Genomic DNA, 13,589 nt, shown 5'->3' with positions numbered 1-13,589 from the left:
ACTTTTCCCCAGAACAGAATGGGTGGTGTGTGCAAAGCAAGTGAAAGGTGGGGGAAGGGGAAAAGTCTTGTGGATAAAGAGAGAGACAGAAGCAGTTTTAAGCACAGATATAAAATTTTAAAGTAATTTCCTACCTCCCACTGCAAGTGAGGCGGGATATTTCTGATCTGAAGCTTCCGACTCCTGCAGATAAATTAAAGAAAATAGTTTAAAAAAAAAAAAGCCACAACACACTACAGAAAGAAGACATTATTGCAAGATAGACTATACATAGCAGTGTCCACATTTAAGCATCTGTCATACTAAGAGAGACAAAACCAAATACACAACTCAAAAAACCCCATAGATCACTGACGGGGGAATGTTGGGTCAAAACTATTTCAAGTCCAAAGAGCTATTACAGAAATACTTGTTACACATTTGACAGCTGTTACACTTCATGAAGTCTCCGCTTTTCTTGAAAACTATTTCTATTTCAGCTTTAAGGTCTTCAGTATCTAACTCTCTCCATTATAAATGGGTGCAATAATCTCATGTATTTGTACTGGATATCCCTCCAGTGCTTAAGGTTTTGGGTTTGTGCTTGTTTTTTTGGCTTTTTTTATTCACAAAGACAACACTTCAGGATTCTCCATCGCTTCAAAGATGATAATATAAATTTTTATAAATATATCTGGTTTGATATTAGACTAACAAAAACTTAATAGCAGACTATATTATAACATTTATATAGCTGGCATTCTCCATCTCTGGTTGGGAGGAAGGGGTGAGAATCAGTAAATTAATTGTATTTGTACCTCAAATTTACATCAGTTTTCATTTATCTAGTAAAAAAAAAAAAAAAATCACTTTGAAGTGCTACTGCAAAGCCTGATAGTGTGCTGGCTGCCTCCACAGCCAAGTCCTTTGTCTCCTCCCTTCCCCCAAAGTAAGAGAACAAATAAATGCCAGAGATGCCACAAAACCCTTGGGATTTACAAGAATGTGTAGATTAACAGAGTTTCGGCTGGGCTCAGGTAGGGCTTTGCTGGTTGGGTCCATCTGCTGAGATTTGGGGAAGGGAGGATGGGACAACAGAGTGGTCTAGACTGGAAGGTCTCAACTACATTTTAGTTCACCAAAGCAGCTAAAATGAGTATCCTGTGTTCAAAACCACACTTTTAGTGTTTTAATTGCTCAGTACTGACCTCTCACAGAAAAACCCTTCACATTTTAAGGACTTTTGACAGCAGGAGTTTGTTAAACTTATACAGGCCAGTAGAATCTTGGGACAAAACGAGTTTCAGAGATTTTCCCATCTAGCAACAAAATCAAAAGCTTACTTTTCCCCCCCCTCAGATCCTTTCCTTAACACCACCACTCACACAGGCCTGCACTGAGTGTTCTACGTCTTCAAATGCTCCTCTGGAAAGGCTTTGTTCAGGGCCCAGCCTGAGTTTATGGCACAAAGCTGTCTTGCCCAATTTTCTCCTCACATAGGGGTGTCACCCCCAACGGCAGAGCAAACAACAGGGGCACTTTTTCTAGAAAAGATGAGCAGGTCTCTGTTGTGAAGCATTTCTCAGCTGTTTTCACTCCTCCTCAAGCAAGTAAGACCCACATTCAGGATTTGATCATATAAATAGGCAAGGAAAGGAGAAAAAAATTCTCAAACCACACACAACCCCATTTAAGCTTTCATTTCCAATAAAGCAAAGAGTCACAAGATGCTTTGCTGTAATGGGAAGCGGGGAAAATTTCCTTGAAGTCTGCAAAGGTTTCCTTAAACTATAATCTCACGTAGCGATACTGCTATAAAATGATCACCCTAAAGTTGTGATATACTGCTCTGACATACCAAAATAATCTCACACAGCAACCTGAAACTTAAAAGTTGAGTCCTAAAGTAAAACATAAAAGGGGATGTTCATTCAATATTAAAAATACTGGGAAATTTTAATGCAGAAAATCCCAAACCACAAATTCGGCAGCCAATATGTTATTCAATATGCTTCAAACTGTTGTGCTATTAGTCTCTCACACTTGTAGATACAAATTAAAATTCATGAGAGTTTCATAGCAAGGAGTGTCACTCACAGAAGGATCTGAGCACACAACAGCCCAACCAGCTCACCAGCAACAGGTCTCAGGCCAGCTCCAAACCAAGCTGGGCAATAAATGCTCACACTGAGCACTCGGTGTCCATTGGTGAGGAGACGGGGGGAAAGTCCTTCCCAGAAGCACGTATATAAGTTTCACACACACAACTGCACCTTGCATTTTATTTCAGAATAAAAACCTACATATCTTCTCCTTTACTGCCCAATACATGAAAGATGGCCCCCCAAAGCAAATAAACAAACAAAAAAAAGCAATCTCTACATTTACTCAACAAAGGACATAGACAAGGTTTGGAGCTTGTTGTGGGGATTTGGGGGCTTTGTTTTTGTTTGTTTTTCTACCCATATGACTTTCAGGGACTGAAAAGTCTGATGCAATTTAAAACTTTTGCCACCCAACATTTTAGCACAGAAATAGCTTGAACATCCTGAAAGGAAGGCAGAGAAGGAAGGAAGAGTAGCAAGGAAGAAATGCCATCTTAAAATCACTGGTTCCTCTGCCATGTTTATAAAGAGCCAAAGAAAACAGCAAGTCAGGTACAAAATGGGTACAGCCCCACAGTGCGTCTCAATTTATGGCAATAGTGAGACACCTATTGTGCAGGAGTGAAAGGTCACTTAAACTGTAAGAATAGCTGTATGAACCCTTTAATTTGAAACTATTTACACCTTTATCAGTTGCTTGGCTGTGCTGCAAGTAATTTTAACTTGTCACCCACTGCACAAGTTTGAAGTCTGCTTTTGTTGATGTGTGTGAAATTTTCTACATTAGTGCTGCATCACAACTGACAATCATTAAAAAAAATAAAGCTTTGCACAGCCAAGAGAGGACTCACACTGAACCAGTGTAAGACAAAAGAACATTAGCACCTTTGAGACTTTTCAATTTCAGTTACTATCAGCTCCCATTAAAAATTAAAAAAAAAAAAAAAAAATCTAAATGTATTTCTTAAAAGTACTTGAAAAATACACAAAGCTTGTAAATTATTTCCCCCTCTGCCATTCTCCCCACACAAAGAACAGCTAGAAGAAATGACAGTGGTGTTTGTGTTCCCAGGACCTGAACAAGCAGTGAGTAAATGGAGACCGAACGTCCCACAAGCTGCGATAACCCGTGCAGCTCCTGCTCGGAGAGATCACTCGTCCTGCACTGGGGCAACCCCACACAGCACATCGCTGTGGGGCAGCACTCCCCATCTGCTGTCATCTCTACTGCATGCACATGAACCCACTGAGAATCAGCTCTCAATATCAAGAAAAATCCCAAAGCAAATGCAAACATATAGCAAAGAGCAAGGGACAAAGCTGGGTCTGACTGAATTCACCGGAGCAGCTAAAGCTTGCACAAGGATGGATTCTGACTTCAGAAAGCACGCTTTTGGACAGGGACAAAACTCTACAATGATAGTGGGTAAAGGAAAGAGAAAAAACACATGAGCATCTTCCTGGAAATAGTCTCCCACCTCAGCCAACATCAGCTCTTCTAGGTTGCTTCCCACCTTCCTCATAACCCTATTTTCTTCAGCAAAGTGTGCTATATTCAAAGCTCCTAGCAGATTTCACATCCCAGGCAACATAAACCCACGGAGGGTCTGGAAGGTTTTTTTTGTTTTGAAATAACTTTAAGTTTTGTCACTTTACAACTACTTGCAGTCATACCAGGTGTGTAAGACATAGTACTTTCAAATTCTATGAATATATTTTATTACAATTGTTGCATTTAATATATGGCTCAACTAGTATTAATAAATCCTTACTAAAACACTGCCAGCATATCTCATCAATGTGACTCATGTAAGCCTTGTGTGTGCACTTTTTCCAGTTTAAGCAGATTTCTTAATTCATTTCTTCCATTCCAAAGAGGCATTGCAAATAGATTTCAACTAGGAAAAAAAATAAAAGTCTGGGCAAATTATGTTTGTGCTCTGTATCATATGAAGGTTTTTGAAAGCTACCTCTATTTCACAGCATGTGAACAGGTATTCCCACTTGTTTCTCTTTTCCAAAGACACCCAGAACAACTTTTATTGAGTAAGAAAAAAAAAAAAACAGACTTCTCTGGTTTCTGTATAAGGTTAGTCCATAAGCAATTATTTGGTAATAATTTACTTAAGAGGAATTGCACACATTCTGATTCTTCTTTTCAGGTATTATGCAGGTAACTGGATTCAGTTACTTCAAGCCACTGCTGATGACCATACATCAACATATTTATTCTGGGAATGTTAAGACATGGAGCCTTGTGTTTGGTAGATGGGAATATCTCTGCAACACAAAGCAGGCAAAACAAATAGAAGTCATTGTGCTCCTTCACAAGGAAGGCAGCGTATTTGTGCTATATATATGCATAGATAGAACGAAGTACCACAAAGATGGTTAATTTACTAAAAGCCATCTTGGTGATCTCTGAAGGGGTAGTTTCTCATACATAAATGTAGAGAACACACGTGCAGGAGCATCCAGTGCTCCCAACCCACAAGAATCCTCCACACATAGGAAACAATACTAAACACGTCTCAAGGAAAAGAAGGTGGGAGGAGGGAAGAAGAAAACCCCCAGATTCAGCATTTTCTTTCTTTCATGTATACTTTTCCCTTCTCTCTCTGCTCTCCCTACTTTTTTCCTTTCAACCTGTCAAAATCCTCAAGTCAAAAAGGTCTTTAAAATTGTCCATTTTTACACTAAATGAAAACTGACTATATGCTTTCACTCACTAATACAATCTTACTGTGTGCTTTGTGTGACATTTAGCAAAAGCAAATCACATAAGACCTGCACCTCCCCTAAAGGGACAACAATTTTAAAAAACAGAAGACAAAAAAACATAAAGCAGAAAACAATGAAGTTTCATGCTTTTGCTCACAGTCCCGATTTTTTGTATCCCATGGCGTATCTCACAACCTGTGTCAAAATTTGGCCATTTCAGAGGGGACCGTACACACAAGTATTGAAGGAGCTGCACTGCCACACTGTCATTGTACCTGCAATCTTACCAGACCCTTCTCAGCCCCCTCCCTCCCCCCAGACACCTGCTGCCTCCTGCTCATTAATTCCCATTTCTCAACAATAACGCCACGTAATACTCCCATTTCAACAGCCATATGAACTCCGTACAACATTAACACCTCAAACCCACACAGCGCAAACCTGCTCTTTTTAAACAAGAGCCTATGGAAAAAGTGTTAAATATGTTTGAAAGGAGATCAAGTGAACATCAACAATGTTAGTCCATTCAGTTGTTTGAACTCAATACCTACGGGACAGAAAGTAAATGGTCTACCTTTTCCACTCTTAGGAACACGCGAAGCGCAAGCGCTTATTCATTTAATCCAGAAAAAGTCTTGGCACCTCACACCAAGAGAACAGACACAGAGGACGCCAAGACCCATCGGCAGCAAGTGCTGCTACTCCCCAGCCTCCAAGTTCATGGTCCCCCGGCTCTGACAGCTTCACATGATGCCCCTGAAAACCCACTCACCAAAACAACCTTTTTTCTCCCTGAAATCCAAAGGGCCACATGAGGACAAAACCCGTCACTTCTCAAGCTTACTTCGCTGACAACACAAACTTGACATAGACAGCTGGAGTTGAAATATAAAAATGCAACAAAAAGAAACCGGTATGGACTGTGGCTAATGCCATACGGTAAGGAACAACTACTGTAGGAAAAGTCCTGACATGAACAGCCATAGAAACAAAGTTAGCAGCTCCTATAACCAAATGGAAAACTGCTGGTGATCAACGGAATTTATAGGGGAAGGGGAAGAGGTGTCTTATTGTTTACTCAGCATCCAGTAAAATAAAAACATGCAAGAAAAACCCAACACAAAAAGCTACCCCCACACACAGATTTTATTAGTTTTTCCCCCTCAGGCTGCTTAAATTAGCTGATGCTTGATCACAACAGGGTGAATCAGTGTTTTTAATGCTCTTCTAGCAGGGAAAGGAAAAAAAAAGGAGGTTTACAGGACAAAATAAGAAACTTTAACTCTCAATTCATATTAGTGCAGTTGGGGGAAAAAGCAGAAACAATTTTTCTAGTTATGAAGTGAGGGCGGGTGGGTTCTTATTTTCTTCATGGTAAATGTAGGTAATGCTATAGATTAAGCCACTGGAGCAGCTCGTCCTGTAAGAGATGCTGCAGTCTCTGCCTGCCTCTTCTCTTCACACTGGAATTCCGTGGGTTTAAGCAAACCTTTCAGTCTTTTTAAGTTGTTCATATTTGATTCCTGAAATAACTTAACAAATAGCAGTAAGTCTATCCAAATAAAGCTTACTGACTGTACATTCTGCACCAATTTAATATAAAATTATATGTGTACATACACACAATTATATATCTCAATTCACTTACAGTGAATCGTTGTTCTCATAAATATAAAAGCAAAAAGTCACATTTCCTTCAAAAGGTATACTGAATTTCTGTTAAAAACCTACTCAGGTTCAATAAAGGGACAGAGGTTTTTATATCACTTCTGTTAAAAAGTAATTAATTTCTAGTGTATATTACAAGGCACACTGATGACACAGTTACTGTATTTTATCAAATAAAGCCATTAGCTTGTGAACCAGAAAGTTCATCTTGATGCCTTACCTACAGAAGGAAGGAGAATGGTTTCAAATACTGACCTGTTAACAAATATGACCCTTATTTTTTTGCACACTGATCTGGACAGCAGAATACTCAAAGAGGAAATGTTATGGCTCGCATTTCAGACCCAATTCAGCAATTCAAGCAGACAAAGCTCGGCTAAGCCACAGGCAAACTGCAGCAATACTTCTCTTTGTGTTGCCTCATTATTTAATCCCAGACCTGGATTTAAAAGCACTCTACACCACCACTCAGAATAAAGATTTTTCCATGAAATTTATACAAAGAAATTTTTTTCTTCAAAGCTCATGCAAGACTTAAAGGTTGGCTCCTAACTACACCTTTCCCCTTTCATCTTGCGCACACAACCCACAAGCACAGGCGCTTCAGAGAGGTGTATTATCTCAGCATTCAAGACAAAAATCTGGCTCTTGGATTACAGACCCCGCTGTGCTGATGATCAAATTTCCTACCAGTGCCTGCAGAACACAGGATTTGGTTACTACTTTCCACCAGGACGAACTCCCAGACAGCTGCCCATGGCCACTGCGCAGCTCCGCTCCCTAAAACCACCAGCCAAACAGGCGGGCACAAGGCTGAGCTCTCCTTGCAGGATAAACTCAAGACACTTTGAAATTCCAGGCAGGATATGATAGCTTGAGAAGCACAACCAGAAGATTTATATTGCCACATCCAAGTTACATCATGCAAGATAGGTAAAGCAGCCGATATATGCCTGACTGTAGTTCTTACGTTTATGTAAGTGAGGCAGATAGTAGGCTTTCACCTATTACCATTTGCTTCAGGATTTCAGTTCAACAATTCTTCACATCACTAATTAGACTAAAAGCTTATATTCATTATTTCTAAATTCCCATGAGTGGTCCATAAAAACATTTTTTAAAGAAAATTCTAAAGATTCTGCCATATACCATATTAATGCTGAATTCCTGATTAAAAAAAAAAAAATTAAAAAAAAAAAAAACACCCACACCACAAACACCAACCTTTCATTATCCAGGTGTTCTTAAAGAGAGAATGCTGTTAAGATTTTCTTCTAAATTAAATAATTAAGCACTGTTTTAAATTTGATGGGAAGTTCCAGTATCCTTTAGGAAAACGGCTTTTCATCTACCCTTGTGGCTTCTGACATTTCAGGCCTCTTCTTTCCACTGCCTCCCCCTTTCCTTCTCCCCAACTTCCCAAACCTTCGTAGAAATCAAAAGGGGTTTGTTTTCTTGTTTGGTCAGAAGTGTTTTGTTGTTTGGTTTTGTTTTCCTCCTGTTCATTTGAAAGCGTTGGGACTTAGGTTTTTTTGTAGGTGGGGTTTCTGGGATTTTTAGGTTTTTTAAAGCCATAGTTTCTCTCTTCCTTCTCAGAGTAGGGGTCTGTATTCCTCAAATAATTGTACTACTGAGCTGATTTTGTTGACCAAACTTTTTAGAGCTTGCCATTTATTCTCCCAGCCCACCACTAACTTGCAATTAACTGGGGTGTGGATAACAGTGAAAGCATTCAGGAGGTATACGAAGAACTGAAAATAACAGCATTAAATGCAAAAGTGCTTCTAAACATGAAAAAAAAAAAAAGTCTACCTAAAATCCCAACAATCCCAACTGGTATGAACTAGCAATCCCCTAATGATGAGACATAAAACTCACCTTTTATCTTTCTCCTCTCCACCCATCTTTTCTTTAAGCCACTAAAGTAGCTAAAGGCTACTTCTCTCCCATCACCTGTTTGCCTCCTGCTCACAAGGGCTGCTACCTGGGACAGCAAATATTTCCTTTATGGACTAACTGCAAAGCTTTACACAACCTGTAAGAAGCAGTTCTACACCAGAACTTGCATATGAGGTCCTTGCAATACATGGCCAAGTTAGGGGCTGGGGAGCTTAGACAGCTAAAGGAAAATATATATGCATACATATATATATATATATATATTTTTTTTTGTTTTTTAAGTGAATTCAGCTCCTTTTAAAGAGACCAAGAAGGAGAAAGAAATGACGTAGGATATTTCAGTGTCATTTCTGAAGCAAAAAGGAGTACTAAGACTTGAAGAATTTAAAAAGCTGACAAGTTACTTTGTTCCACGAAGCAGCTGTTGGATATACCCTCATAGTGTTTTTATTTTGTGTGGCTTCCCTACTAACATCACCTACTCCACACAAGTTAGCACATCAGTTAGAAACCTGATGGGAACAAGTGACGTAAGACATAAAAGTTCTTGCAACTTTTTTTTGGTACAAGAGGTATATGGCACAAAAGATCTTGTGTTAAGAACAGCTCAGTGTTCCACCCTTCTCAGACTGAAATATCTAAATAAAATTAGCAGCATTCATAGACAAGCTCAGTAGCCACCGTGCTGCTGAGACCAACTTGCTCAACCGCGAGCCTGTGTTTGCAGAGAACATCAGAAATGCTTTCCAGATTCCTTACACCACAGCTATAAACAGGGAGTCTAACTCATTCTGGTGTCTTTCGGGTCAGACTCCAGTGAAGCTAAGGTTGTTCACACCAAGTTTAAATTCACTGTGTGCTCCAGATTAACCAGTAAAATTCAGTTCTGGTTTGGGGGGTGTAGAGGAGGCAAAACAAGGCTTGCAGTAAAATAGCAAGATTTGCTCTGCCTATACACTTACAGCATGTAATTGCAAGACCCTTGTTATATAGGCTCAGAGAGCCTCTATTTGCTACTTTTTTTCTATTAAATATATGATTTAAACCTTTCAGGTTAAGAGCAACCTAATTCAGAGCTTAAACTGGGCAAGCTGTCAGGGTAGCTCAGGGACCCAGCCCCAGCACACACTTCACCGTCTCTCCGTTTCACCCACACACACAGATATCCTAAAGAAAATCCTGCTTGCTGCCTCCCAGGATACTTTACAAGAAGTGACACAAACTAACGTCCAGTTCCTAATAATGGTCTCAGTAAACAACGGTTCCTGTGGCGTCTGGGAAATGGAAACACATCGAAACACTTGTGCTGATGAAAGCACCATCTAACTTCAAAAAGCTTACTTGCTGTCACTAGAATAAATGGAAAATCTTGCTTAGTCTGATTTTAAGTGTATATGTAAACTTCAGCTAACAGAAGGGCTCACTAGCATTTTCAAGTTTCTTCCATTATATAGAAGGATATTAGTAGGGCCAAACTACTTCATTTAGGCAACTGTCTGTGTAATATTATAATATCTAAAAATATTAATAAACCTCTAGTGCTTTAAAGGACAAAAACTAAAAGAAAGGTCAACAAGAGCACAGAGTAAATCAACACTTTCAAATGTATGGCCACATATTTCAGGCTCATTCCAGTGTTTAAAGCCACTCTAGAAGAATGTAGTGTGTACATGTGAGTACACATGTAGATGTGTGGGTTTCACTCTGCATCCATTCTGGCTGAAACTTCCCTTTTTATTACTTTTTTCATAAATATGTATATTAGTGAACTTTGCAAGAGGACAGCTTTATTCTGACACAATAATTGAGCATTTGAGATATATGCTTTACTCCTATCTCAGGGGTTCCAGCAAAGCCTAATGAAGACCTGCAGTTCACCTGCTCATGGGGATAAGGGATTTTTTAAAACAAAATAATAATTAAAAAAAATTTCCTCATAGTTACTTTCCACCCTTCAATCACAAGACAAACTGAAAAGAGCTTTAAAAGCACTGGCAAGGCAAATAGCTTATTTTAAATCTTCTAGACCACACTAACAGCAGCAAATTACACTGAATTAATACTTCATCGGTTTTACAACAGAAAAAACATCGAATTTACCATACATTTCCTATTATTTTTTGCCCTAAAATAAGTTCTTCTCAAAGGATTTAGTACAATAAGCCTTACTGACAAGTAAAAAGTTTAAAACCACAAACACAAACTTTTAAAGTGTAAACCGATGCAGCACACAGGAGCTAAGACACTGCACAGATACCAATTGTCACTTTGATGCTCTAGTAATTATTTTACTAGTATGCTTTGTTCAACTAATTCAACACCAACAAGAAGAAATAGCACTCAAGCACTGGCCCTTACTAATGGCAATTCCACGTGGCTTTAAACTGATTAAGCAACCCAAAGCAGATGAGATGTCACGCCTCTGCTGGAGGAGAGCTACAATGTGGGGGGTTTGGATTGTTACCACCAAGCGTTTTTCCTTCCTTCCTTCCTTCCTTTTGCCCTCTCAAAACTCAAAAGTCATAGAACATGACCACTCTGCTGTTCGGCTTTGTCATTTTTATGCTGAATGTCACCAGATGAAGAATTTTTAAAAGCACCATTGCCTTTTCTATACTGAAATTACTTGCAAAGAGAAACAAATTAGGCTCATGGTTTTCAAACATTTTTGTCACTTCTTTTAAGTAATTTTCTCTGAAGAGTTCTCACCAGCAATGAAATCCTGTTCAACTACACAAAGATTGTGTGGACAGAACAGCACCAAATAAAAATGTCGTGACTCTACTTAAAGCAAAAGGACACATGTTTTTTAGAACAGTGTACTCTCCCCTCAAAAAATGTGATACCCTTAAAGTGCAGAATGCACCATCTTTCCGTTGGGATGTAAAGCCAAATAATATACACATTTTGCACACATACGCTATATATTTCCTATATTAAGTTTTGAGCTAAAGACAGATTACGGGAAAAAAATGTAACTTTTTAATTAATATGTTTTAAGGAGCTGGCATTTATAAAGTAATAACAACCATGCAGTTTTCTATTGTCTACAAAGCTTGTTTTCTCCTTCTTTCTATAGGGCAATGATTTTGTTAATGGTAAGTACATCTACACTAGTAAACCCACATTCACAGTAAATATTTCGTAGTGGCAGAGCTAAAGCATCACAGCTTGTGCATAAAGAATCTTTCACACTGTTTTATGTTTACTTATTAAAAATATTGTTAATTATATCTTTCATTAAACTTTGTTTTTAAGAATCACCAAAACAATCTTCCATGCTTTTGTCATAGCAGCTTTGATTAGTGCACACAGGCTTACATAGTATAATATATGAAAACAATCTCTGAGCTTTGATATCAGGTCTCGATGAAAGCCTTAGAGTATAATTTAATTCTGTTCAACTGGAAAAGTCAACAACTAAAATTCAATTGTACACAAATTTCAAATTTTGCAACATTTCAATTTTGCAATTTCCTTCAAAGGCAAGTTATGTTGAAAAATTGCTTGTATATAAGAGGTGTAAGTGTATTTTCTTTAATAGCCTTACAGTTAATATTTAATAATTTCCCCCTGCTTTCATAATACTATAAACAAACTGTTGTGACATTGAGAAGTGGCATACAAAGCAATTACAGAATAGCCAATATCACCTTTTAAATAATTCCATTATTTTTAATTTCCTTTTTCACAGAAAACGTAGAATATAGCACACGCTTTGAGGATGAAAATCACAGCAAGTATCGACTTTTTCCACTGTCACTGCACATTTAAATACACTGTCATGATCAGAGTTTACATTTCTGCACTGAAAACCACACTCCTTACATAGAGTGGCATGTAACATTTACACTATTTTAATACATTTTGTATTACACTGAGCAAAATTGTAAATTTGGATCAGTTAGTTTCAAAGCAGAAAAAAGGCCTATTTCTTGTTACAGATAACCAGCTAATTCATAAGTACAACTTACAAGTTAATCGCCATTAACATCAGGGTTATTTGCATTTAGTAACTTGTTTTCAAATGCATAGCATTTTGCTAGATATTTAAATTAATATTAGGAACAAAGTACTTATTAATGATGATGATAATTTTGACCAAGTTCAATAAATTATTTAGCAGTTAATTACATCAAATTTAGTTTGTATACAGATGTGTAAACTTATTATCACATCAAGCCAGTAATTACTACCTTCTTCTTACAATCATCCACTACTGATTTGTTAACAGAGATACTGAAATTAGGTGGTGCCTGCCCCCGCTAGTAGATCAAGTTGCTTTTACCTGAAAGCACATCTTAGCGCAGTTTAAATGTCTTTCAAAGCTTTGAAATGCAACGGTTCTGTCTGCATATAGATATGCCCAACAATTGAGGATTTAAGAACATTTTAAAGAAACACAGAGCAGGGAAAAGCTAAAAATAACCAATTAAAAAAAAAAAATCAGCATAAGGCAGGCTACCGCATTGTAAGAAATATTCAACCACAAAAAGAAGTTATCCTTCTTTAGGAGTTACTGATCATCTTGGGTTTGCATGTCTTCTTGATTCACCTCTGCCACCATCACCCCCCAAAAACTCAGCTCATTTCAAACGGTGCCCTAAGAGACAAGTACTGGTAACAACCAGCACTGGAGCTACCAAAAGCCTCCAAACAAAGCAATCGCTCCCTTCCTCTCCTCCCCCAAACCTCAAAGACATGCCTTAATAGTTTGTAACCACATGCACTTATCTAGGGAGGGCAAGGGAAGTTCACAGAGCTGGATGTCAGGGGGGCACAGAAGCAGACCAGAATACCTGCTCAGTCCCTCCGAACCAGACCAAGGTCTCCTCACCTGGCCCAGACCCCATCGGGTGGGACACACACCACAGCCACCGCCAGAAAAACATCACTGCCCACACACCATCTCTTCCTCGGGAACTTGTGGAGTTTCATTGTGGTGAAACATGACTGAGTTCTGGACAGACTTTTCCATGCCTTGCCTTTTTTCCTTTTTTTTTTTTTTCGAGAGTGTTCCACCCAAAACTACACATCCAGTGACGTAAGTCACAACCACGGCAAGGAGCGGCTTTTCTGGAATACAGAGCCACATGCAATTTCCACCAGCACTACAGCTAAAAATTGAATATTAGCCTGAGCTTCCATTTGAAAAGCCATTTTGAAGAGCTGCAGCGCGGCACACGGCACTGCCACCCATTAGGAGCCTGACACCAG

The 13,589-nt window shown here is 38.7% G+C and overlaps 1 protein-coding gene across 4 annotated transcripts in view; it reads right to left on the bottom strand.

Annotated features, from left to right (window-relative positions):
* The window catches only part of IGF2BP3 (insulin like growth factor 2 mRNA binding protein 3), a gene marked incomplete at its 3' end in the record, with an annotated part of 114,982 nt that overhangs the window by 89,207 nt on the left and 12,186 nt on the right, over window positions 1-13,589 (bottom strand). For all 4 annotated transcript variants that reach the window (XM_080338511.1, XM_080338512.1, XM_080338513.1 and 1 more), the window contains exon 3: window positions 135-183. In XM_080338511.1, coding sequence (XP_080194637.1) covers window positions 135-183 — 49 coding nt within the window. The remainder of the gene's footprint in view (window positions 1-134; window positions 184-13,589) is intronic.

Source organism: Nesoenas mayeri (assembly GCF_963082525.1).
Source record: "Nesoenas mayeri genome assembly, chromosome: 2".
In the NCBI taxonomy this organism is placed as follows: domain Eukaryota; kingdom Metazoa; phylum Chordata; class Aves; order Columbiformes; family Columbidae; genus Nesoenas; species Nesoenas mayeri.
This window is presented reverse-complemented; position numbering and strand designations above follow the sequence as displayed.